This window comes from Drosophila bipectinata, chromosome 2R, assembly GCF_030179905.1.
Source record: "Drosophila bipectinata strain 14024-0381.07 chromosome 2R, DbipHiC1v2, whole genome shotgun sequence".
In the NCBI taxonomy this organism is placed as follows: domain Eukaryota; kingdom Metazoa; phylum Arthropoda; class Insecta; order Diptera; family Drosophilidae; genus Drosophila; species Drosophila bipectinata.
Window position 1 is genome coordinate 16,317,338 of NC_091737.1, and position 27,878 is coordinate 16,345,215.

The window sequence follows — 27,878 nt, forward strand, 5'->3', positions numbered from 1 at the left end:
AAGCAAACGATCAGGAAATTTGATAAGATGGTTATCAGGGTCCAATCTAAACAAGCTAGAGTGCCTTTGAAATCTCAGATTGGGGACTTTCTTATAATTGGGTTATAAATTAATTATTGGAAGTACTTAACATAGGACAAATTCGGAAACGGATGTCCGAAATAGACTGATAACTTCGGATATCCTGAATAAAATAACCATGAATAAACCAATGCAGAAAATATATCCGGCAATGATAAGCAACTTTGGTTTTGCCAAATTTTAACAATTAAACTTTGTGAATGAATTTCAATGTCAATGCCTAATAATTTCTAATGGATTTAAAGGCTTGTCTTAAAAATTCACAATGCCTCTATCAACATTTTTAAAGCCTTGCCCTTTCGGCATTTAATTTATAATTAATTGATCGATCACAGTGACGACAACAATTTCACGCCGTCGTTAACCGCATTATTATTATACGTCATCAAATGTATGATAAGAGTCTTTGGAACCAAACCCTCTACCAACTTCACCTTAGTCTGGTCAAAAGTGCTGATAAAAATTTTCGATGGCAATTATCAGTTGATAATTAAAAAACAAAAACACTCGACCAGCCGCATTGAAAGCTAATGAACAATTCCGGGTAATACCTTATTATATATATTTTACAAGCTTTCGTCGCATTACGTATACGCACTGATGTCACTCTCCATTATTATTATTGGGATTATTATTATTATAAGCTAGGGAACACTGCAATAACAGCGCAAGATTTTACGATTGTGCAATAACAAGAAGCGAAAACAATTAAAGGAGCCAGGATGCGGAATAGGAGGAGGCTATATTTATCCAGCAGCCATAAAGTAGAGAGTGGACACGCTATAACTTTATGAGGAACGCGTGAAATTCAATTAAAACGCATGTTCGATATTAGTTACAATAATCGGGACCAGATAGCGGAACCAAAGCGTGTCCAAGTCATAAACGAAACTTATTGAATAAAATTGAAGGGCAGCAGTCCTATATATTGCCCGCATACCACATTGTATCGCACTAGACAATATAGACTGAAAGTCGGCGGTGGCAATGGCAGTGGCAATAAGCCACCAAACCACTGATAAGCGTCCGTGTAAGTGCCGGAATAGAGAATAGTTTTTTGTGATTTATGCTCCGCCGAGGCATGTGTGCAGCGCACCGAAATCCGGTGGGCGTTTGATTGCCCCTGGATGTTCGAACTTTATATATAAGCATGGCTGGGAATGTGAATTTGCGTCACTGTCCATAAAGATTAACCCGTCAAATACCTAACAAACTGCAGCGCGAAAATTAATTAAAGCCAGGCTCCCTGCGAAGCAATATCTGAATTTTATGAAGTTGTTTCCCCGTTTTTGGTGTTGTTTTCATACCCAAGAAACAAAAACCTTGAAAATTTAGTGGGTCAGCGGAAGAAACGAAGTGGACTCTGGGAAACGATACCCAAGAAATGCATTCTAATTAAAATTTTTAACCAACTCTTGGCAAGAGTTTCGACTGCAGGGGGCAGAAAATTACGCATACGCCAAGTAGTACCACTGCTTTTGTAGAAGAAATAATACTTTTTAATTGCTTCGCAGAATTGTTGGCACAAAAAAATAAGAATAAAAATGAAAACAAAACCAATAAACTAACCCTGTTATGCATTTTCGTTGGAAAACAAACAAAACTTTATGGCGAAACACAGAGAAAGATCTGCATAAATAAACAGAAACCACAAAGCACGACCGCAGAAAAATATGTGCAGACAAAAGCTGAAAAAGTTGTGGCAACTATTTGATAAACTTTAAGTTGTCAAAGCCAAAAGGAAGCCGGCGACGGAAAAAAGAAAAAAACATTATGGACTAAGTAAATGTCCGAAAATGAAATGAGTGAAGAGCGGCCGAGTCGCAAAGCCACTAAAAACGAGGCCATTTAAAAAGAAGTCAACAATGGAGGCAAAGAGTTAGGAAGTTAAAAAAAAAATGATGAAAGGAGAAGGCAAAACGGAACAGAAGCATATAAAAAAAAGAAATCTTCAAGGGCCACATACAACAAAAATTCTGCAATATATAGTAAGGCGCACAAAGAACTGGGAAAAAGAAAAAACAAACCAAACAAATGTAAAGTTTATTAGATCGCATGTGGAGCAAGGATATAGGAACAGGATACAATAGAGGACTCCAATGCAGAACCAATAATGGCCCAGACAATGTCACATTGGCATCTGCAGAATGCAATATAAGAGTTTAAAGGGGCCCATCCACAGGCGAACATGTTCGGCGAACATGTTGTGCTCGACGAACTTTTTCCTGTGGATGGTAGTGTTCGTTGTCAAATTTTGTGTTTGTCAAAATGTTCGAATGGAATTGAAATCGTTCTATTTTGACAACGTTTGCAACAACATGCTCGCCAATGGATGGCAATGTTGGCACGAACGTCAGTTTGAAAAAACGTTTTGGTAGAGAAAAATGAATAAAAAGTGCAATATTATTTTGCAATATTATTTATGGCAAATACTTATTGCCATAAGTGCAATTAGAGTGCCGATGATGTTCGAAAAAATTGATCGAAAAATGATGTTCGCACGAATTTTGGCTCTAGTTAGTGGGGAAAATGAAATTCAAGTAGGCGAGCATGTTGACGAACATGCTCGCCTGTGGATGGGCCCCTTAAGCCAAAAGCAAACGCTTTGAAAATGTGTAAGGGATCTGTGAATACAAGTAAAATATATCTCTTAATAAACTACAATTTCCTATGCAAGAAAATATTATTAATACAATGGCACACAAAGATTCCTTGATTGAATTAATTAAAAATGATACATTCTCTTTACCTTTGTTCTGGAAAATATTTGAAAGTTCGTCTCCTTTCAGGCAAACACAACAACAAGAAACCATAATCATTTGGGAAAATATTTCCATATGAAATCCAAGCTCAAAGCTATGAATTTGCGAATAATGACTCGATTCAGTTTCCATTCTGAAATGCGTCAGCGTTCGGTTGTTGGACTTTTACGGTCTGAACGGTTTTTGTTGATGTTGTTGTATCTTGTTCCGATATGTCAGAGAGTTAGTTTCATGTTATGCTCATAAATCAAGCAAAAAATTCAAATGTTATCGGCGCGGCGGGATATTCCGCTGCAGTGTGGGTGAGTCTTCCTGTCCCAGTCCCGCCTCACTCTCTCTCTCTGGCTGTTTGCCTGTGTGAGTGAAGATAAGCAAGCTGCCACTGCTCAGTTAGTTGCCACTTCTGCATATAAGCCCTGAGTTCTATATAATGGTGCTGATGACGATGGCCATGGTGACGTCCAGCTTTATCCTTCTTACTCCAAGGCAACAGTGGCGGGCACAATATTAGCATTAGTTGTGGTATATATAAAATGTTCTAATCGTTCTAATGTTCGCTCAGTCAACTTGTTTTTAGATAAAGTTTGCCAAAAATTGATTAAATATTTTTATTAGAGGTATTATTTTGTCGACCACTGTTTGCGATAGCATACTAATTACTTGAAGCGTTCCGCTGGCTTTTCCGCTCCCAATGACAATCGCTCTCCTATACACAAACAAACAGGTGGCGTATCTAAAAACAGCATCGTCCGGTGGTTTAACCAGTTGGCTGCCTACTTCCCAGCGCCGCCACTTCCATCGGCCAGATTATAAATGGCCAAGCATCTGGCACTTGGTGGCTCATTATTCGCTCCAACGGCTACACCATCAGAAGCCTAAAATCGCGACGCGATCGCTCCGAATGGTCGGTGTAAATTCATTGAAAAATAACTCCTTGTCCGGCAGTCTGTGAAAATATTGATATACCATCCTTCAAAGGACTATGACAAGGAATTGAGACTTTTAATCTCAGATATAAAATACAAGCTGAGTGCACACAAAAATTATTATTTAAAAATAATCAACTAAAGCCTAATTCAAAAGCCATGTTCTCCAAAGCTGTGGTAAGTAACACCTGCTATTTAATTTATCTTCTCATAATTGCCATAACAATGTTGGGATAATTTTAAATCAATTATGGCTGCTGTCGATTCCTATGACTTCCACATTTAAGCTTCGATTTAATTTTGCCCTTTTTGGAAGGTGCATCTCAGATCCGTGCGGTGCATATGCATTGTAAAGGAGAAAGGATAACGCTTACATGAGTCCCGAGTCCCGAATTCCGAGTTCCGAGTTCTGAACTCCATTCTATAGCTGGATGTGGGTGCTTTGGTTTCACTGGCAATATGCAAACAGTAATTGAATTAATGCCATGAGCCAAACGAAATGTTGACCAAAGACTCACACACGGACAGACGAGCATAAAGCACACCAGCTGTGCACACACACTATACACCCACCCACACACTCACACACAAAGGATGAGAGAAGAGAAATGGTTTGAAAATTGGAAATTAACAAAAAGCAAGCGCAAAAAGCGCTGGCACAAATTTAGCTGAAAATCTAACAAAAAATACAAGCATCATAGAAGGAGGTACTACCATGAGGGTTATGGGTGTATGAGGGTATATGGGGGCTTACATTTTCCATGTTCACTGGCAACAGATGCTGTTGTTGTTGTTGTTGTTGTTGCTGATGCTGGGGCTGTTGTGGGGCAGCATGCGAATTAGTGTTGCCACTCGACACTTTGTCCAGGCCGAAAAATCTGAGCTGAAAGGATGTTGGATGGTCGCAGGACAACGAGCAAACTGACAGCCAGCCATCAGCCGAGAAAAGTACCAGAAACAAAAAACCTGCTTGCACTTTTCTTTGCAAGTGCAGTAGTGTGTAGCACCCAACCGTTGAGCCATTCAACCATCGTCCATCCTCTTACCACCCACGGCACACCCACTTGGCAACCATTTCTGAATGCTTAACGTGTCACTTGCCTGGCAGCAGCAGCCTCACAGTGTCGGCATGCAACTCGGCCAGCTGCAAAAATATGCAAATTAGACATCAAAAATGCTTTAATGAAAATTCCGCCTGCGGCAAAGGACAAAAACAGAAAGTGTGAGAAAAAACACGAACCAAAAAAAGTACTCGCACACTTTTAGCCACAACTAATGTACATTTCTTGCTTCAAACGTACTTGGACGTACTTTTGAGAAACTTTCCCCTCGCTGGGGCATAAATTGATTTCAAATTCTTAAATTAGCCGGACGCAGATTAGGCCAGGCCATAAATCGCGTTGGCTTTTGACAGCCAGCTATGACGTATTGCCGCCACAAGCGATAGTCTAATTATCATGACTTTTCCACAAATGTGTAATTATCAATTCTGGTTTTTCAACTAAGATAATGATAAGCAAAGCATTTAAATTTAAGTATACATATTTTTCAACTCCTCCTCCCATAAATATTTCTAGTTTCCCAAGAATTCCAATTTATTCTGTTTGGTGGAAAAAAGGAATCCAAAAACAGGAAAAGCAAGTCCTGTTTCCACTACCATTCGAACCAAAACTGCGCCTGTAATTCACTAACAAATTTCGTGTTGTTTTAATTACTTTCTGATTTATTTAACGGAGCGACTCAGTGGTCTGGGGTACACAGGACCGTGCCACATTGTTGACCGTAATTAGTTGCATTGTCACCTGAGTGCAGTTGAATGAAATGGCAAACAGGGCTAGGACTTAATGAAAAAAAAAAAACAAACAAAAACATCCAGTGGCAGTTTTTGGCCTGACCCGAACATGGGCTCGCATAAAATGTTTTCAAATCGCAGACAGCGGCAAACAGCCAAATTATATTTACATTATTTAAGTGCAGTGACAAGAATTTTAACAGAAATTGTGGACAAAAACACAACAGGGATATTGCTTTCACACGGAATTAAATAGCCAGCTCGTTTGCGGAAAATTTTTGTTTGTCGTTTCAGGTAATTTTTGAGCATTATTGCCTAAAATTAGAGCAGCAATTTCGTTGTTAGTTATTTTAGCCATGGTTGTTTGTGGCCTTCTATTATTATTACTAGTTGGCTTTGCGAAGCCACCTGGCTTTGGAAAAGTCCTTTTCAAAGCTTCCAGCTTAAATAAATGCAAAACATGCAGGACCAAACTAAACATATAACACAAATTGCATGATTAGCATTTTCCGACCAGTTTTTCAGGGAAATTTAATGTTTTACTTGTTTAATAAAACATCCTACATATAAAGCCTTCTTTTTTAGTAATTTTCAATGTTCCAAAATAAAATATGACTGGAAATGGTTGTCGGATTAAGTAGACTTTGTTTTAAAGTACCTCATGACCAACATAGACAATAATTTACTTATTGGTGTTCTGGGTAATTAGCCTTCATGCCAAGATTGGCAAGAGATTGGGCAATTTGCATAAATGTAAGACAGTTTTGTGTTAATATAACCACTGGATTTGTATGCAGTAAATCCTTTCCTCTCCCTTATGTTATTCTGCCAAACCAGAAACTTGCAGCTAACAAACGAGCTGACCTGATGGGATCAACCACGCACAGACCCCAAATTGCATCTCCATAATTTGCTTGCACAATTAATAACTATTGCTGTGCATAATATAATTAAAATTGTTTTGAATTACCCACATGCCGGATAGCCCTGCCCACATTTTGGGGGGCAGGCCCTCAGATGCTAAGTTAATTTACACCGCAAATGCTTTTTGCCGTTGCCATGACAATAATGCTAATTAAATGCAACTAAAGTTGGCAGACCCCTTCCTACCCGCCTCCCATGGCTAAACACCTTTGCAGGACCTGTGCCATAATAATAACGAAATTCTCATTTTCTTTTTTTTTCGTTAAATTTTACCCTTTGCTGGCAAAACAAAAGTCAACCGAAAAAATTTCATATTGCATGCGTGCTCAAAAATTAATTGGAATGCAAATGCAGTTGAGAAAGCTGCACTTAAATTGCACACAGTTTTTGGGGGGCGAAGGACCCATAATTAAGGCGTGGCAGTCGGTGCTGTGCGGTCGTTCGTATCGTGACTACAATTACACAAACTAATGCCATTTAATTAAGTTCACACGTGCCGCAATTAAATCTTCAACGCTAATTGATGAAAGCATGTTTGGGTCGGAAGGACATTCGGTTTATGTGCGAGTGTTTTCTGTTTTACTTTTTTTTTTTGCTTTTTTTAACACCCAACAATCTCACGTAGTCAGCAAACGACAAACAAATAAACGAAAGAGTAGCAAAAGGTGTAGGATGAATCGTGTTGGGAAATCATAAATAGTTTTCATCCCTCCTCCCTGGCCAAAACTCGAATATCCCTTTTGGAATTTGGCTAAAGCCTGGATTGTGCTTACACATCCGCATCTCGAATATTTGGCACGTTCCGCCTTTAAGGGGGCGTGCCAACTTGAGTTACTGCTCCCGCACACCAAATAGTGGGCGGGGCAGATTCGAAAATTATTTAGCAAATTAACAGGCTGACAAGTCAAGTGTACACACATATATATCCATATATCCCCCGGTCCGGGTATGGTATGCATGCATTTGGAAGTGGCTGACGTGGGTCCTGGCTCAGGATATGTGACCAGATTGCCAACAGGCGGAAAACTTATGGATGTTCGGCACGCAACTTCTTACCTTGGCCAGTACAAGTGGACCCCCATTAAAGTAATTCTCCCGTTCTGTTTGTTTTGGGTATTTTGTTTCGGTTGAGTTCTGGTTTTTCTGCTCAGCCACCTGGAAGCTCAGCCAGCTCTTTCGTGTTGTTGCACTCTGCAGTGGCCAAATATTTTGGTTCCGTCTGATTCTGTCTGAGACCGCAACACAAACACATGCAACTTTTATTATTATGTGTATGTGTCGGCTTAATGTCTTGTTATAGCCAGCTTAGACCCGGGATAAAGCCATATTTACAAAAAGAACGCTGCTCTAAAGAGAGTTTGTTTGCTCTTCAAGTTGTTGAACTTTCATAATGAAGTTTCTTGTTAATAAAAATTGAAATTAAGTTGAGGACTCAATGTGTTCATTTGCATGCGCATCGCAATAACAACGTCAAGACAGTAATGAGATTTTTCGGTACCGCAAAAAAAAGATATGGGTATTTTTCTTAAAAGTGCAAATTAATTTTATTAAAGTCATTGATGAATTGTACTTTTTGTTAGGTCCAATTGTTACCTATAAGCAACCTCTAAAAATTGTCAAGTAAATGCTTCTAAGCTTTATATTTTCTATTTTAAAAAGACCAAGTTTTATTTTTTAAAAACCTATCTTAAGGCTATAATCCAACTAAGCCCCTTCAATATTCGACGAATTTTTTTGCGCCCTGTGCATCAAGTTAATTAAAGCTGCCAATCTGCTGCAAAGGAGCCAGTGCCACGCCCATGCCCTGGCAGCTGCCTCAAGTATTGCACTTGGCATAATTTGTGCAGCCGCCAGAAGCTCGTATATCAGACAGCAGGCGGTGGCGGCGGTCTCCCTTTTTCGTTCTGAATTCGACAACTCAGCGAACCGAAAAGTGGGAAAAAAAATTCAGATTCCGGGATGTGCAGTGAGGGGTGGAGTGGTGGGGGCGGTCGAACCGAGCGGGAATTCGCCAACGAGGTCAACGACAGTGCCAAACTGGCCGCACGAGTGCAAACTTCAAGAGTGTCTGTGCTGGTGGGTGTGTGTGTGTGTGATGGCCGACACTTGGCGGACAATAAAACAATTAAACGCAAAGTCAACATGGCGAGCCAAAAAAGTTCTCTCCAACCGGCCAGTCCCACACGACCAGCCACGCCCCAAAACGGCCACAGACGTCCCCAATGAATTGAAATGGGAATCGAAAACGGAATGCAGTTGGGCCAAAATGCCACAGCCATTTGAATGCAACGCCACATGCGGCAATTCCTACTCCTAATCCTACTAAAATAGACAGAAAAAAATGAATTTTCAAACAAAATGAATAGTTCGATTTTATTAAACATTTTTTTTTAACTTTTTTGGAAGTTTTATAAAAATTTTAGTAGCTCAAATATAATGGCGAGTAAACATAATGTTAATATACGTACGATCTACGTCTATATAAGAATACCTTATAAAGTTGTTTCGTTGTTCTTTTACGAAATATATGGTACATTTTTTAATGAATTATGAATTCATAAAATTGGTTTCATATTAATTTCGATATTAATTTTCTCTGTGCATTTACTGCAATTGCCACGGGGCGTATACTTAATCAAAACCATAACATACGCTGATGCTAGAATGCCTGCACTTGGCGAATTTTCCTGGCTCTACTGGTTAGAAAGTTTCCAATTTAATTGGAATTTATGGTGAGGCATTATGCATCCTGCATGGGTGTGCGTGAGATGTCCTTCTCAGCTCAAACTTTAGGCCAAAATTGAAACTCTATTCTCTTGAAATTTTAAGTTTTTGCCAGGAGTACATTACGTCATTTGTGTGGCTTGAGAAGGTATCTTCTTGAGTGACGTTATCCGTTAAAAGTTCTTGCACGGGCCAAAAGAAATTCTGGAAAAAATAAAAGAGAGAAAAATCTTCAGTTTCCCAGCTGAAAATGGCAAGGATAAGGCTTCGACTCCACCTCGTCTCCACAAACCTCTTTAATTATATCTGAATGGAGGGAAATACAAATCTCTGTCTAAGATTTGCATTCAACAAATTGAAATATGCTTCCACTGGCATTGATCGGCATTAAGGCAGGATTTACAATTCCCATTTAGAGTTAGCAAGTATCCAATCAACCACATTATCGATGCTCCATCAGCCCCAGAGTCCTTTAAGGCGATAAAGCCACGCCGAGAACTCGAATCACTCCCCCACAATCCGAATTTAAATCGTTTTGTGGGCGTGCCAGTTGTTGTCTGTTTCTAGGACATAATGAATGGTTGCCCATCAATTGTCGAGAGCTTCGGGCAATTGCAATTTGTGTCGCCCGATAATTGTCCTGTAACAGGACGAGTGCAATTGCAAGTTGACCTCCTTGGGCGCATCCTGCTGCCGTTGTTGCTTTCTGCTACTTCATCCTGAAAATATGGCTGCGGTTCATGCTCAGGCGATCAGCCATATGTGAATAGAATGGGAATTTTGTCGTCGTTCGCTCAACCATAAAATAAAAGATAATCATTATTTTCCTAAGATTGAACATAAATTCTTCGCGTGTTCACTCCACCATTAAACGTGGAGCATAGCTTCCCCGGAAATGCATCAAAATTCGCTGTTCGCCGGCAGCGCGGCCTGCCTTCGTATCAGTATCTGTGTCTGCGAAGCGGAAATGCGCTAGCGCACAGGAAAAGGAATAAAGTACGCAGCGTAGTGGCACAGATACACCCACTCTCACTCAGTCACACACACGCCTTCGCAGCCTTACAGGATGCAGCGGTAGCCCGTGGCCCAGCAGCTGCAGGACATGTGAATGTGGGCAACAGAGTGCTGGGGCGTTAAGAATGCAACGCCTGCAGCTGCTATAGACCGGATGCAGCTCATTTCACTCGGCCAAGCAACAAAATGCAGGCCCGGGACTCATCCTTTCCCTGCCATTGCTCCAGGACCGCCCTATCTCTCCTCCAATACGCGCCTTCAACCATGTTGATGATGATGGAGAGCGGAGGATGAAGATGCATTGCCGGCTTGATTTAATAAATTTTCAAATATTTTCTCGCAAAATATTTTACTGCATCCACGGGTCTGAAAGTCAATTTAATAAACTGTTGAACAAAGTGCAAAGGCAATGGAAAAAATATTACGGAATGCTCTGCCAACAAACGGAGTTACTCTTCCTTGAAAGAAAATAAAAATCAATTTCCAGATCGATTCAAAAAAAGTTTATTTTAATTATCCTTTGTAATAAAAGAAGTCTTCCCATAACCTAGAAAATAAAGTAGTTTTTTCCCCCATTTTTTACCAATTTCCTATAAATAAATAATTTTTAAAGGTAACAAAAATGGTTTTCTTTTAAGGAACATAAAATACCCCATTTGATGGTTAGGGTGCGGAAATGGTTGAGTAAAGTGTGCCAAAGTAATACAAAATGTGTTCGAAAAGAGGGGTGTACGTGTAAGGATGTTTCTGCATGTATGCAAGGATATACGCCATGTGTGAGTGTGTTTGTGTGAGTGTGTGTGTTTTTGCTTGCGTGTTCCACGACGTCTTCCATTAAAACTTAAAAAAGTTTCTTCGCTTAATTAAATGTCGCATAAAATGAAATCTTGAAACATTTTTCAACCACAAAATGTAAAAAAAGCCTTGACTGAGCCAAGCCTCGTCGGTTGATTCTTTTAACGCCCCCTGAATTTTCCACCCAAAAATAAAATAAGAAAAAACCCGCTTCAGTACTTGAGTCCATCAGCATGGAAAGCCGATGTCGAAGTGATTAAATTGAGCAACCATTAAAATAAATATGGCGACAAATGGTTGAAGTGTGAGCCAAGGAAAGGGAAGCAGGACTCCAGGGTTGGGTGGTAGGATGGAGTGTACGATGGTGGGTGTAGTCTGTTGGGTTGTGGGCGTGCCCCTCTCCCAGCTCATTAAGCCAAATGTATGTCAGAGGGGCTGGGTTAATGATGTTTGGCTCTTTCCTTCCCCTGTTTTACCAAATTATGCGAAAATGTGTGAATGATGTGCGCCGTCTGCCGCATTGACTTTCCCTCCACAAAATTTTTAATCACCTCGTCTAGAGAGAGAGTAATGGAGAGATGCACAGACAGAAATTAATAAATATTTTAAAGGACTTAATTCTTCTATGGGTTTCTTAAGAACATATTGATGAAATTAAGTAATATATATATTTTTCCCTGTGTTCCATAAAACATGGCACCTGTGATTTTGGCAGCTAATTGAAATCAATTTGCCAGCCAATCGACTGACCCCGTGCAAATGATTAGGCCTGTTTGAAGGAACAAGCCAGGAGGGCAACTATAAGTGTGACAACAGCTCCTTGAGCTCTTGATGAGCAGCCAGCCAAAGTGGGAAGCTTTTGCCTCCCTCTCTCTCTCTCGCTAGCACGACTAGCCGTCTCTATCTGGCACTCGAAAGCGACAGGCGGCCTTGTCGAGAGCTGGCCAAACTGTCATTGTGAGTAGGTGGCTGCCTCTTTGCCAGCCCAGTCCGGCCCACCTGTTCTATTCTGTCCCGTTCTTCTCTCTGAGCTGGCAATCAAGCTAAAAGCACCTGGCCTGGCCTGGCCAAGTCCTAAGCTTTGCTTATTTGTTTGTGAACTGAAAGGGGGGATGGCCAGGCTCAGCATTGAGGATGGGGCATCATGGGTAGGTTAAAAATGGGCAGAGGAAGGGCGAGGCGGCACTTTGGTCCATTGGTTGGACCCGTAAATCTTTCCGCACACTTTAGCAATTTATACATAACCGCCGGCATTTATTGTCACTTTTAGCTGTGAGTTCGCCACTGAACCACCCAGCATTCACTGTAAGGCCCTGCACCCCAGCCCACTCCACCCCACCGCTGTGAAGAGCCCATCACGTTTTGCTATTTACATTCGCCACGGCAACATGGCCAACAAATTTTGTTTTCCTTTTATTTTCTGTTTTTTTTTCCTTTGCCGTTTGTACCATTTTTTCCCACTCGACTGACGATGCCGCTGCCCCGATAAAGTCATCTTCTTCATTTGCAGCCTGCGGCTGTCCGAGACCGAAACTTTATTTGCCATCCTGAGCCACGGGAACCGCCAAACCACCAAAGCATTACCAGCCAGAGCAAATGTCACGTTGCCGACTTATTAGCGCTTTTTCCTCGCCCTGTCCCTGCCCTGTCCCTATCCTGATAAAACGTCGCTGGCAACGAGATTAAATAATGCTTTCTGGCTAGGTAAAATATATGGCCAAGTTACTTTTCGGAATGCATGGAATACGGAATGTAAATCAGTGAATAGTGATGGGAAGATGCATAAAATAATTGGCTTCAAAGAGCTACATATTTAATATATCTGAGGAAATGGCTATATTAGAAGAATCTTAAGGAAGCCTGTATTTAGTTTCCAGTAATTTTTAATAATTTTAACTAGTTTCTCTTAAGTCTAGATGTCATCTCTAAAGTCTCAAAAAACCGACGTATTATGAAGGACAATTTCGTTTGCATATTTTTCTTGAATATTTATCAAATTGCTCATACGCATAGTGGGACGACTACAACCTGACGGTTGTGATTTATGAATGGGGGGAACTGAAACCAGACCTGGAAAGAGACACAAGAACAGACAGTGGGCTAGGGCGAGCCGCGAGTCTGCTGCTTGATGAATTACTGGCCATAATGATGCATCATTATGTTGAACTAATTGCGGGCATGGCCCACATTCAGCCATTTGGCATTGTCAATTACCATTGCATACGAATCATAGGAGAGTTTCCCTCATAAATTAGACTCGCTGATCGAATGAAAGTTTCATCAATTGTTTATTGAGTCCGAGGGTCTCACACTCGACTTAACCCATATATCAAAATCACGCCATGGATTTTCTGGGGCAGATGTCACATTTAATTGGATTTTCACATTGGCTTGGGCTTTGGTGTTCTTGGTGGCGGTGGTGGTGGTGTTGGTCTTTGTTTGTGTTCACCAGCGGGCTAATAAGCTATTAAATAAGCGCCCGAGGCGAGAGTTTGCCCTTTTGGATGGCGAAGGCATAATTGAGAAGTATTTCTACCGCCCGCCGCCTTACGCCCGCAGATTACACAAAGCACATAAATAACACGAGGACTTCCGTTTGCCATAAAAGTGACGCGCCGTTTGGCCAGAAGGCGAAATGGCGCCCAGAATTGCCAATGACAACATTTCCGTTCAATGGCAATGGCGAGAACAACAAACCGTTTTTGTGTTGGTCTCTGTGTCTGTGTATACGATCCGGGAAAATCGTAAATTTCAATCAGCGAGCCACTCGACTCACTCCCGAAAAATCTCTTTCGAAAAAGTGACAAACATGCAACTGCCCCGCCCTTTTGCCAAATAGGATTTAATTGCCAGTTGGCCAAAAATTTGCAGCAGCTGAAAGCCAACTTGGCCAACTTGGGCAGGAAGCGAATGTGTTGCAATATAACTCGTAAATCATTAAAACTTCGCTCATAAAAATAGGCCAAAACGGGTAAGATGTATAGGAGAAAAATTCCAGGATACCAGCCAGCCGGGGAGAGAATGGCAAATAGTTGTCCTTTTGGCCGTTTAGGTTAATCGAAAAACTTTTACCAAATCATTCCGGGAAATTGCCGTTGAAAATAGCAGACTAACCAAAACCGCAGACCTTTTAAGCTCTAATTTTTTGACTAATTACAAAATAAAGGTTCGCGGTTTCCTAGCTTAAAGATGGAAGCTTCCACAGCCATAGAATATCTTTAAGGATAATCCAGAGAATGATTAGGATGCCATAGAATCCTGCATTGCGCAATTTATATGCACATAATTACGAGGGAAAGCCAATTTTGATTATTCAGACTTAACAAGCTTTCCAGATAGCCACAGTACACAGGTACAACGTTCTATGTTCTACGTTCATCATCATCAAATTGGAGAAACCAAATAATCATAATCATAATAATAATAATAATATGGAAGTTAATTAGCGAACATCAATCATGCGATTATTTAATTTATTTGACTGGGGAACTCGGCAATTTATTCGCTTTCAGACAAAAGAGCTGGTGCCGGGAAATCGCCAATTAATAGGCAACAGTTGATTAAAAAGCATGAAAGTCGCTGCCATATACGATTTATAACCCGTCGGCCAGTTTATGATGATTAAATTTCTCTCATTTAGGGAATAAAACCCCGTCTAGCTTTAATTTACTTTAATTACATTATTCGTTTCGCTTAAATTAAAATTAAACCAAGCGAAATATGTTTATAAAATACGCGGTCTCTATTATAAAACTACCACAGAATTCCATTAGTTATTCGGTGAATAATGACCATCGGTGGTTATATTAAAAAAAAAAAGAAAAATAAAACAATTTATTTGTTTATCGATGAACATTGTGCTCTTTTAAGAATGCAAATCGAGGCCCTAATCAAATCAATTCCGCCTTCCCTAGATTCAAATTGCCGAAACTTGAGTTTCGGTTGAGCGAAAAATCATAACAGAATTCGCCAGAACTGGTGGAAATTCCATTGAAACAATCCGCCAGTATCCGCCTTGGCCAAAATAAGAGACGACCTCGTCTTTCAACTCGTAAAAGTATTTATGTGCTTTGTATCTTTGATTTGTTTTTAATGCGACTCTCGCAGCTGAAGCAATAAAATCTTTTTGACGGACACTGTCAACACGAAAAGGACTAAGGTCTGAGGATGAGGATTTTCAGGACGAGGACCAGGAAATGGGTAATCTGCTGCGCACACACGTTTCAGTGACAACCAAATTTGTGAAGTAGCGGCCAGTGAGCGAATAAAATTATATTGAAAAATTTATACGCATACAGTATAAATATGTAAGTGTTATATACATACTATACTGTGTGTTCTCGGGGCAGACGTTTATGACTAAGTGGCCTGCATGTGTGCAAATGTGCAATATAAACTTTTATGCCATACACAGTTTTTATTTACCGCCACTTGACCTTTTTCAATTTCTGTGCCCTTCTTGTTGTATCTTTATGAACAAGCAGGACGTTAAAAGAGTTGGAGTGTATCCTTTTTTTTGGCTGAGGGCTATCCCTTGCAGAACGTAAAAGGTTTATGTATCACAAGTTGTTTCAAAAATGTATGAAATGGGATTAGAATACTGACTGATTAGTGAAGCATGGGATTGAAATGTCAAATAGGTCATTCTTTCTCAATTTCCGTTCGAAACTGATTACTTCCGAACTGATTTCATAAGCAATTCCTTTTATTAGATCATCTAATTGACCTTGAAATACATTTTCTATATGGGATTCTGTTTACATTTTGCTATTTGATGTCACATATGAATTGAAACTAATTTCCTCAGCATGATTTGGAAATTAATCATGAAAATACTTTTCTCAGAAACTAGATTTCCCAATGTCCCAAGTACACAAGCTCACATGCAAATGAGCATAAATCAAAACGAATTTGCCAAATCACGAACTTAATTTAAATGTCATGACAAAAATAACGTTGACAGTTGGAAAATTTTTGTAGCCAAACGGAGGGGCTGCTAGTTAAGCAGATGAAACGGGCAGGTCCTTAATGTCCTTGCTGCGTTTATTTATGCATTACGAATTACTTGCGACTTTTCTTGCAATATTCGCTTTCGTTTCCGCGGTCATTCGCCACTGCCCATCCGGCAGCAGTTTTCCCCCGATTTTCCACGACGTTTTTCCTTTTGTTTTCCCTTCTTTTTTTGTAGCTGAACTGCACGCGCGATTTTCGCATCCATTGGATAAAAGGGAAATCGAAATTAAACTGTCCGAGGGGCTGTTCAGAGCAAAAATTTACGACCGTGCGCGTGCTAAACGTGGCCCAGACACAGGAGGTTTTCTCCACCCCTGCCTCTTCCATACAACATCCCTTGGAGCTTCGTGTCCTTTCATTTGGCCACAAACATCCGCTCAGTGAAATGACTTTGTGGCTGGTTTTACATAACCCTGACAGACAGTCGGAGAAAAAGAGACGGCAAAAGGAGAAAAGATTATGGGTCAGAACAGTGGGGAGGCGGGGGCAGCGGTGGCCAGGAACAGGGCCAGGATTAAGTCCTTGCGAGGCTTGCATGTGTGCATTTGATTTTTGGCTCCTTCATCGAGGCGGCCAACATGAATGTTAAATGCGCATTTGTTTCCGGCCAACGCAAGCTCATGATTATTTTATCGAGCTGCCTCTCTATGACTTCTAAGACTGCTATTCCCCCTGAAATCGACTCTTACTCCTACATACATTTCGCCAGCTGATTTAGATGCACCACAAAAACCCCTTTTGCATTCGCCATTGCAGTAATCTCAACAGTTTCCATTCATAGTTTTGGCCACTTCACAGAGATATAAAATGGATATTAGACTTGCGGTTTCGGTTTAATTAAAAAATAACGGTGGGGAGCTTATACCTTGTTGTACGTTTCCTCTGGGAGGAAATCCCTAGCTCGACCTTAAAAAGCCATACCAGAATTTGTACAAAAACCATTATTTTTTCCTGTGTGGCTTCCACACATGTGTCTCGACTCGACTTGAGTGGCTTTGCCGGTTCGCTGCACGCACAAATTGCCACTTGAATGACTTGGCTTACCTCTACTGTATCCGAGTATCTGTATCTTGTATTTGGTATCTTGCATCTGTAACTGCATATATGCATCTACCACGCTGTATCTTTGAATATGCAAGAATGGTAAAGTAAAGTATCTAAATTTAGCTGGCTAGCATCTAAATGTCATTGAGCACAATATGAATATACATTTTGCATAAGCCGTATGGATTGCAACTGCTTTCTGGCTACTTAGCCTGGCAATCTTGAATAACAAAATGCTGAGATTGTGAGAAGGGTTGCCAATGGCATTATCCGCTTCGGCTGTTTGAACTTTCATGATTTGGGACACAAAGTAAATACAATAAAATCCTCGAGAGCCCCAACAGCCCACTAGCCCAGCAAGCCAGCAACTTGAAACATGTTGAAATTTTGAGCTTCCGAAATAAGAAGGGCACAATTACTCTTCAACCTCAATCAATGTAAATAGCATATCACAGCGGGGTCAGGTCGGGATTGTTATTTCATACAATAAGTTCTACGAAAACCAGTCCAGGTTTCAAAAGTATATAAATCAGGTGACTATGGCGCCAGCACAATCAAAACTTTTCTCTGGAAACATGGGACAACTCGAATGAGTGTTGAAGAAACTACAGAATACATGAATGCTTTCAAGTCTCGAACAAAAGCATGCCAGGCTTTGACGACAAATCGTTTGATATTCCAGACCCGAAATGAATGAGGCCTCTAATACCCTGTTTCTTTTTTTAAATATAGGACTTCTCAAAAATTTTACTAGTCTATTAATAAATATTTTAATTAACTTCCATTACCATCAAGCAATTCAAACCTTTACAAGGGCACTTTACAGTTCGCTCTCTTCAAAATCAAATTTGAAATCTTTTGAATGGCCCGGTTACCATCACCAAAAAGGATATCTGTATATTTTCGAAGTGCATTCCAGTAGTGGAATGCAATATGCATAGAGATACTGGTACAGTCGGGGCTGTCACATTTATGTGTGCCAACTTTGAACATAAATTGGGCATGTCTCTCTCACAGGACCCCCAAACCTCACCTCACCCATTCACCCACTCATCAGGGTCGAGAGGAATGCAATCGACAAACGAGCCAAAGTTTGCGGCAAAAACTGTACAAATAAACAAAGAATGGCAATTCCAGAGCAGGACATGGTCGTCATTAAGTGCTGCCACATAAATAGAGCAAACAGGATGGGAATCCAACGGAAGTGGGTTTCATATGACGTTTATTACTGGCAACGCCTGCAACGAGGCCATTTTTGGTGATGAAATTCGTTGCCCAAGTGCAGGAAATAGTTACCAAGTAGTAGCAACAATTTCTGTGCAATAATTGCAAAACGTTTTTCTTGACTTCTTCTCCTTTTGACCAAACATCTGCCGTCCCAGTGCAGCAAAGTGAAGGAAGTTTGTGTCCATTTCCTTTGCTGATTGAAATGTTTTCAGGGCATCTAATCTTTGTATCCCTTTTTTTTTTGTGCCATTTTTTGATTGTGTACTGTGTTTTGTAATCTGTGTTGGAGTGATAAATTGATGCATCAAGCCCCCAAGAGCCAAACCGAAAAAGATTTAATAAGAGAACCCAGCAAATATTTGTACACTTGAATGGCTCAGGGCGCCTTAACTTCGTCAATGAGAGAGATTAAACTTTTGCTCGAACGATGTCAAAGCATCAATTTGTCAGGCGACGACAACGGCTCAAAGGATTGCCAGGCCAAAAGCAATTACACTAACACACAAGTATCTGCAGATAAAAAAAAGAGTTTTTTTATTTACAAAAAAATTGCTCTCCAGAGACTTTCTCAAGTGCTTGTTAGTAGTTTTTAAGCAAGATTTTCAAAAGCCATATCTAAATTATTTTAAAACTATTATATATTTTTTTATTGTGTAGATTCGAACATTGTTCAATTATGAAATTTCCCCTGACTCTTCTACGACTTTTGTCATTTTGACATATTTTAATGCGAATTTACAACAGCCTCGGGGAGTGGCATCGGGTAGAAATTCTCTAGCCACTTGAGCCCCAAGTCCTCTTACAGTTGGTCAACTTTAATTTGCAGCCCTTTTTGCTGGCAGGTTGCTAGAGACCATTGGGGATTTCTTGGGCCTCCCCTTAACGTCCTGTCTCGGGGCTCCCTCCCTCCAGAACAGCCCTCATCTTGAGCCAAAATTTAGTGTTGCCTACTTTTCGTCGCGTCTCCCAGGCGACAGGCAGCGCAGTAAATTTAATAAATAAGTGGAGATTTCTGCCGACAGGCTGTTATTGTTGGTGCGGCATACCTCAATCAAAGCTTGTGCCACACAAAATAAAGGATCTACAAAAAAAACAGGATATGTTGGATGCAGGATACTGGATACTGGATGGTGGATGTTGGATACTGGATGCTGTGGCAGCCTCCTTTCAACAGGGTCCTCAATAATTTTTTACACACACGACAGACAGCTAGACTTGGGTCGCTGTCATGTTATATTCCCGTTAGGCGGTCTTCGGCACAAAAGGCCAAATTGCAAATAAGAGTGGAATAAAAACGGAATAAAATAAAATAACATAAAATACAACAAAAGATGGTGAAAGTAGACTAGGTGATATTCTTATAAAATATAAGAAAGAATACTCATTTTTATGCTAGTACTATGTTATATTTATTAATATTTCCAACAGAATTTCAGTTAAAACATTTGGAGTATCTCGCAAATATAGTAAAACATCATATACAATATCCCAAAAGTGTATTTAACCCTAGCTCCCCAATGATTGGGGATAACAAATACACCTCAACATGTCGAACTTACCCCACCAGAAGAGGGAATAATATGTTCAAGTGCCATTTATCTCTCTGGGACCAAAACTTTCCATCGACTTTCACTGCCACACACGCACGCACGTATGTATGCGTGGGTGAACTCTGCATATTTTCTTCCTCGTCCTGCCCTTGACACCCTCACCCTTTCGCCGGGTGTAAGCTAAATTGATTTGACAAATATTTTGCTTGGCGTTTATTACATTTTTTCCGTTGGCATCAGCATCACCAGCAGCATCAGCAGTCGTTTCTCTAAGAAAACCAAAGGCAAAAGGAAAATTCAAGAGCACGAGCAACATCATTTGGAAAAAAAAGGCAGAGTTTGTGCCCTTTTCAGACCGTGTAACCCGTCGCTGGCAGGGATTACGCTCGCTATGGCAACAATTTCAATATGCTCCACTAACACATACTCGTTCGCTGCAGCAAGCCAGCAAGGAATTCCGAACGATGCCACAAACACATGCCTCGAGCAGCATTTAAAATATATACTGTGTGTTAGTGCTAGTATATGAGTGTGCATTGATTGCATTGTTGCACTTGTTGCATTCCTCGCACGCACACTCCCAAATCGATATGCAAATCAAAGCAATGGAAAACATCCAGGAATTTGGCCAGCCACGCCAAGTCAAACTTTCAAATAGTTTTAAGGCTAAAAAGAGCATTCTGTAAGAACTATTTAATGATTTTCAAAGGAATTAACTTTAAATAGTAAAGCTAAATAGAAAAGCTAAAATTGTTTGCATATTAATGAACATTTAATCTCCTAGTTTTAATGAAAGAATATTCAAAATAATCTATTGCCTTTTTGGCTTTTATAGCCACATCTTCCCAAATCACCCATTTAATCCCATCGGGTGTAAAATCGGCTTTGTGAAAATGAAATCGCCTGGTTTAATCGCTGGACAAAGGCAGACAATTGCGGGCGATTGAGTTCCAAAATTATGCGAGTAGTTCTGCCAATATTGGATATTGGCATTGAATACGAATAAGCTGCTGAGTGCCACCACAAATGGGTGTATGGATCCACTTGCGGATTGCATTCGAGTTCATTGTTGGTCCGCTGACGGATAGGACTTCAATGGCTGGGGGTCAGACCGGACCTCGTATTGCACTTGCCACTAAAATCGCCCCCAAATGAAAGTCGTAAAACGCAGAGTCACATTTAAGCCACCGGCCAGGGCAGTGAGCCACTAATTGCAGCATTAAAGCTCCTTTCGGCTACCGACTAAGGTATCAACAGGATCAAAGACTCTGAGTAAGAGCCTGAGTGTATTTAACTTCCCTTCCTGCATATGCTAACCTGGCAAGCCCCCCATCGTCCTTTTTGTCCTTTGGCTGTTACAACATTGCGGCGACTTTAAGCATCAGCTTTTCTAGGGCCCCGGCAAAAAGTGAGCTACGTGCAGATGCCGCACCTGTGATAGAGGTGATTAACAGGATTTGCAGCTAGCAGAGCAACCAATCTGCCACTCGTACTAGTTGTTGCTTTAGCTTTTGAGAATGGTGTGGGCAGACATGACAACCGTAGTTGTCCCACATGGCGTATGCGTAACATTAAGTCAAGAGGGTGCGGATCATGGGTGACATTTAATTGAATCAGTGCGCAAACTTAAATTTTTGGTTCATCGAAACTGCTGACAACATGTCGAAAATTAAAACGAAACTTTGATATTGGCAAACTTTTGCGATTAATTAAAATCGCTTCATGCCGTTGATGAAACCATAATACCAAAAACAAAACCAATATTTGACAATTGCCAATAAGCGCCAGATATGGTCAAAATAACCAAAAACAATAAAAAATAAGTAACGAAAATAGCAATAACAAGCCAGCTGAGGGGGATCACATCAACAGCAACGAAAACAAGGAGCGAGCGCAACAATTAAAACAAATCGAGGGGAGAATTGCAGGCTCTTTTCTCTTTTCTGTTCTTGTTCGTCCTTGTTCGGTGCTTTTTGCTATGGACATAAAAACTCTCACATAGCATGCAAATTGGTGCTCTCGCTTAGTTTTCGTGCTTGTTGCTTGTTGTTTTTTGGCTACCATACAGCTGCAACTGCAACTACAACGGCGACACAACTACTGTTGCAGCTGGAGTGGCAAGGACCAAGTTTTGTTCGAACAATTGCCGCCGTGCCGAGAAATTCAATTGAAAACTGAAAGGTCACAAATTTATGCAATATATATATCATGCCACCCATATGCCACCCCATTATATATGGTATATATATCCACCATATTTTGCGTCTGTCTGTCTGTCTGTCTGTCTCTCTGGCTGTCTGTTCCTGGCCAGGTGAGCAGCTGAACATTGTCTGGCCACATTGCAGTTTGATTGCAAAAATGTAATTGAATGGCAACAGTAGCCGTGTCCGTGTGGCGATTGTCGACACAAAAAACAAAACCCATAACAAAAATATAGGGGAAAAAATAAACGAAAAGCAATAATTTGCATAAGGTTGAAAACTATTCACAAACACTGCCTCATAAATTATAAAATTATATTTTCCATTGTCCGAAAGGTATTATTGTTTGTGTTTCTGTGTTTATTTTTTAACTAAAAATGTTGGCAATATTTTACAAAAGTATCATATTGCTATGAGGTTAAGAAATAAAACAATTTTTGAGCTTAAATTCTATTATTAAATTCCTTAAATATGCCTTAGGTTTTTAATTTTTATTTTGGTTTAAAAAAACCACCTAAGCTGTTACCAAATATACTTTGCTTTTAGCCAGCTTGACCCACGAAATCCGCTTATAGGGGCAACTTTAAATCACAAAGCCTATTCCCACGCCTAAGACAAAGCCACCTGTAAGCCCCGAAAACAGATAACACACAACTGGGACGCCCTTAGTCCAACCTGATTTTCTCAGAGCGGTGGCAAGGAAAATCCGAGGCCTCCCAAAAGCCAAAGGAAAAAAAAGACAAAATAAGGAAGACGCAAAATAATTCAATTCCATAAACACTTGTTCACACAGTTCACGCAGATCACGCCGTCGCCTTCGTAAAGCCGAAGCTAGAGACTTCTACTTCGAAGAAACTTCATCAACACAAATTGTGAATTCCATACAAATAGTTTGACAAACTTGCTGCTGGCCTGGCCTGGTTTGGCCTGGTCCTCCTCCTTAAACTTGGCAACACCCGAAACGAGATTGGGGGAACAGGGCCAGAAAGTGAGAGGGAGATAAATGAAAGAAGTTTTGCGGTAGGCCGGGCCAGAGCATAAAAGAAATCTTATAAATCCAGAGCGGCAACAACACTTGCATATATCCCAGATACTTGCACATATAGCCATCTACTAGGATATACAGTATACAGAGAAAAATTGGTGCTAAATATATATAAATTTGGCTTAAAAAATAGGTAATTCGAGTTTGTTTAAAAGGGGTTTAGGTAATCCTTAGAACACTCTGCCCTGATTAACATTTTAAATTTTTTTTTCAAGTGCATGTAAAAACTAGATTGAGACAAAAGAACTTGTAGAGCGTCAGGGCATAGTGGGAACAGGAAACAGAGCTGCAAAGAAACTGCCGGCTCCATGTTCATATCTTAGTTTTGAGCATTTCCGGCGCCAACTATTCGGTCACGTAGTGTGCGAGCTTCTAATGAATGTAGCTATATGGCAATGGGTATATCTGAAGCGTGTGGATGTGTCTCCCACTATAGGATGCGCGTGCCTCATATTATCGCTAAAGGTCTTCCAACTATTTTCACTTGAGGCACTTTTTTCCGAGCCGACCGCATAATCAGAGCCATCGCACATCCACACCAGACACAAATACAGACATGTCTAAAATCTTGGCCCAAAAACTTTAACCACCACTTTTCGGAAAATCAGCCCCAGAATGGTAAACCTCAGGATTGGAGGAGCTGAGGACTGAATACCGAGGGAAAGAGTAGATGTCCGGACACCCGAAAACTTTTCATCTTATTTGGGTTCGGCTTTGGTCTTGACGTTATTCCATTCTCAACGCGCATTGATTGTCAACATCCAGCAGGGGAATTGAACTTTCCCTTTAGCCGACGGACGCATTGGGAACTGGAAAGCTGTTTAAGTTTTTGGTCTCGTCAATCGAAAATTTGTTAAGTTCTTAGCTGAATTAGTGGTCGATATTGGGGTTGCAACACTTGGCAACAAAGTTCATAGACCAGAGGAAACAATGATGTAATATTTAATAAGAAACAATCGACCATTGATAAGGATAGGTTATTCCTCCAATAACCAACTATTTATAGTTTCAATAAACTGATAGGGCTAAGGGTTCTAATACTTTTTACACTGATAAGTATTAATTAACAGTAAACAATGTAATCTTGTCATATAACAATAATCTTCACCATTTCTTATCATATTGTTATTATTAAGAGGCGTATGATTAAAATAAATCCTCAGTTCTATAGATATTTAAATGTATGGTACTTATTTACATGGCAAACAATGATTCTACGCCCAACTGTTGACACTTTGCAGTTTATTAGCCACACAACAATTGTCCAACATTTCCCTTTCTGAACCCCCTTCATCGCATGTATCCGTATCAGTATCTGTATCTGTATCTCATTGTTTTTGCCACATTTGCAGCTGCTCTTGGCCGCCATCCTGGCATCCCGATGCTTTGACAGCGGCTCTTCCAGACGAACGCTCGCAGTGGCCTGCGAGGATGAGGAGGAGGAGGCTGCTAAGGCCATGGATTCGACGGCGGGGCTGGAAAACAATAGATATAGCTATGACTATAGTACTGCCAGTAATAACAACAACTACAAGTACCGAGTGTACGGGGATGTTGATGGCATTGCAGATAGCAACGAGTCCGACAACAATGGCAACTATAACTACAACAAAGCACCGGCCAAATGGCAGCAACAGCAGCAGTATTACCAGCAACAACAGCAAAAACTCTACGGAAATCCCATCCACGGCATATACGACAGCCAACAGCAACATGAACAACAGCAGCAGCAGCAACAGCAACAGCAACAGCAGCAACATGAACAACAGCAACAGGAACAGGGACTAGGAGAGTTTGATGATGATCCCGAGAATGCTCGCAACGACTTCCGTCTGCAATTGTCCGACTTAAATGCGGCCGTTCAAGGTGTGGACAGGTTTGATGGCCAGGACCGTGACAGCAGCAACAGCAACGATTACGGGGAAGACACCAGCAACTGGCACGACCAATTGCAGCTTACTCGACGAAGCCGCAACAGCAACATTAATCAAAGGTTGGTAGAAAACAATTATTTTATTAACAAATTTTTGATAAATCGTTATGGAGCACTTACCAGTTTTTTAAGTATTCAAGTCTCATTATTTTTATTATTATACAATACCCTGCACTTTATCCTTTTGGTTTCCCATCCCCAAACCCTAAAATGAAAGCTGAAAGGAGAGTCGAAAATTGGTCATTCGTCCGGAGTAAGGACGGCATTCATTGAGCTCATATTCCGGAAAATCTGGATGCATATGATTGCAGCCGACAATGGGAGTGAAGCCTTGGCTCCTGCAAGGACTCATCCTGGACATTCGGCTTAATCTTGGCTCTGGTCTCCTAGTTGCATATCAACTAAATGTCAATGCCATCATCCCTGACGTAAGCGTGAGCGCAAACGTAAGAACTTAAGCTGATTCCTACCCAGTTGACTGGGTTTATCCCCTTTGTCGTACTGAACGAGATCAGGAGCTGCATGGATCATGCTGTGACTTCAGAGCCAGGGATTACGCAATCGGGGCATTGCATGCAGAAAAAAATGAGATGGCTCAAGACCCAAGAGAGATTCAACCAAAAATAATAATAACCAAAAATAAAAATAACCAAAAATATGGCACAGTTGGCCAAATGATAAAAAGTTGGAAGGAAACTCTTCTTCCTTAAAAGTTCCTTAAAAATGTCACAACAAATTTAACAAAATAAGCCACAGCTTAAACGAAATCGATTTACGTTTCTTCTTTTTGAAAAAAAAAACAAGGTAGATGCCAATTATTTTCCTGCCGGTGTCCTTAAGCCACAAAGCCATTTTACATCCTTCATGCCATTTTTTTGTGTGCTAATTTAAACGAGCCAACTCACCTCAACTATTCCGGCTGCATTCATTTCAAAACATTTTCGCAAACTCTGCGACAAAACTATCAAAGCCGTTGTTGCCCTGAAATGCCAACGCCATTGGTTCTGAAAGCCAAAGCTTGAGGGAAGGATGGTAGAACCGGGCCGAGGATATGCAGGAGCGAATAACGGGAAGGGATAAGGGATTGGGTGTGGAGTAAGGGGCCCAGCACTAGAGCTTCGAAAACGAAAGAGGGAAATCCGCTGGCAGCCACCGACAGCCGCGTAACGGAGAGCTTTGTGCCGCACCACAGGCTCAGCACTCAGTGTTGAGGACTCCGGACAGCGCCAACGCCACTAGCAGGAGAAGCGCCCGTCTACCCGGGCCCTGCCTCCGTTTGGGTGGCCCCAATCTCCTCCAGGCAGACAAAGCTTCGCGGCAAAGCGAAAGCTAAAAAATTCATTGGCATTTGCTGCAGTTGAATGCAAAATGATGCGCTTTTGTTGGCCAGCTGGAAAAATGGCAGAAAAGAAACGGCAGCCATGCAAATAACAAACGTCAAAAACCAATTTTTTTTTTAAACCATCGCGGACATTGTGCCACAAAGAAAAATAGATCGTGTATATGGGTTTCAGAAATTCGAAATAGATATTTTGAATTCTGTAAATTGGTCAGAAGCTTATCCATACAATTCATAAAAGTTTCTATCCTACAGTTAGTTTATTGCTTTTTATTAAATTGAATTGTTATGTGTGGTATTCTCTCTGTGCATAACCGCTTTTACAGTCATTTCCGCCTGCCTACGGAAACAGAATCCACGGGAGGCGTTGGCAGCTTCTCTGGCGCGCTCTGTTCTACACTAATTCATGGCCACAACTAACAAATTTTCCATGCATATGCAATTTTTAGGGCAGCTGAAGATGATGAAAGACTGGCACCAGTACCAGGTCAGGCGGAGTTGGCCGGAGATGATGGCGTGGACGTCGAGGGCGAAGAGGACTACGCTGTGACCCGGGAGGGTCAGGATGAGGAAGCCAATGAGTTGAGTGCGCAGCTTCCCTACGGCATTCAAAATGTGCGAAAGCGACGCGTGCGCAGCGTTATGCCCCCACCCCAGCACTTAATTGGCCCCAATCCCGGCTCAGATGGGGTAAAGACACATTCAGAACTAAATAGAAAACATGGTTGAGCTAAAAATAAAATATACTTATAGGTGGTCACTTACCAGTCGCTCTGTCCGACGAATCGCGTCACCGTTAAGCTGGACAGCGGAGAATACCGTCCCAATCACTACGTGGAGGTCACCTGTGCCAACAACTATTCGCCCCTTCCGTCCCGGAATCACAATTACGAGTATGGCTACAGGGGCAATGAACTGCTCCGGGCCCTGCTTTCCGAAAGAGGCGAAAAACGAGAGGTGAGCTTAAACACTTTCTTCAAAAATCTTCTCAACTTAACTATTGATTACCCCAACAGATATGCTCTGCGACAGGCTTCTCCTGCATCCAACTGAATCGCACCATTCACCTGATCCGATTGAACGAGGGCTCCGGTTGCTGGGAATCCGAGACACGGACAGTGCCCTCCGGTTGCGAGTGCATGTGGCCGAAACACAGCTATGGGGACATCGCCTTCTATCATCAGGCGCAGAAGAAGCGGAGTGGCGCCTCCACCCTAAGGACGCATCATCACAGCATCAATGTGGACTATAAACCTGGCGTAGGATACCGCCAACTGACTCTCCGCAACCGAAATCCCAGCTCTCGCACTCGACGCGAAGACCTGGGCTATGATAGCTATGAATTCAAATAGTAGACTCGAATGCAAAGGAGAGTGGACTTGGCCCAATTGGAATTTTGGCTTTTTGTGGTTTAGCAACTAAGTTTGATCCCCATAAATTATTTTTCGGTTTAGATTACAATTAGTATTTAGTGGCGGTGTATAAAATATACAAAAAAAAACTACAAT

At 41.1% G+C, this 27,878-nt stretch overlaps 1 protein-coding gene across 2 annotated transcripts; it reads left to right on the forward strand.

Annotated features, from left to right (window-relative positions):
- Positions 1-1,049: 1,049 nt before the first annotated feature.
- LOC108123419 (uncharacterized) lies at positions 1,050-27,876 on the forward strand. Of its 2 annotated transcripts, XM_017238545.3 has the most exons (6): positions 1,061-1,111; positions 3,568-3,946; positions 24,451-25,091; positions 26,820-27,060; positions 27,124-27,327; positions 27,387-27,876. In XM_017238545.3, the coding sequence occupies exons 2-6, from the start codon at positions 3,929-3,931 to the stop codon at positions 27,720-27,722; spliced, it is 1,440 nt and encodes a 479-aa protein (XP_017094034.2). In that variant the 5' UTR covers positions 1,061-1,111; positions 3,568-3,928; the 3' UTR covers positions 27,723-27,876. The 2 variants fall into 2 exon arrangements, with proteins under 2 accessions (XP_070135027.1, XP_017094034.2); XM_070278926.1 differs by lacking the exon at positions 3,568-3,946 and having other exon boundaries at positions 1,050-1,111.
- The last annotated feature ends 2 nt before the right edge of the window (positions 27,877-27,878 follow it).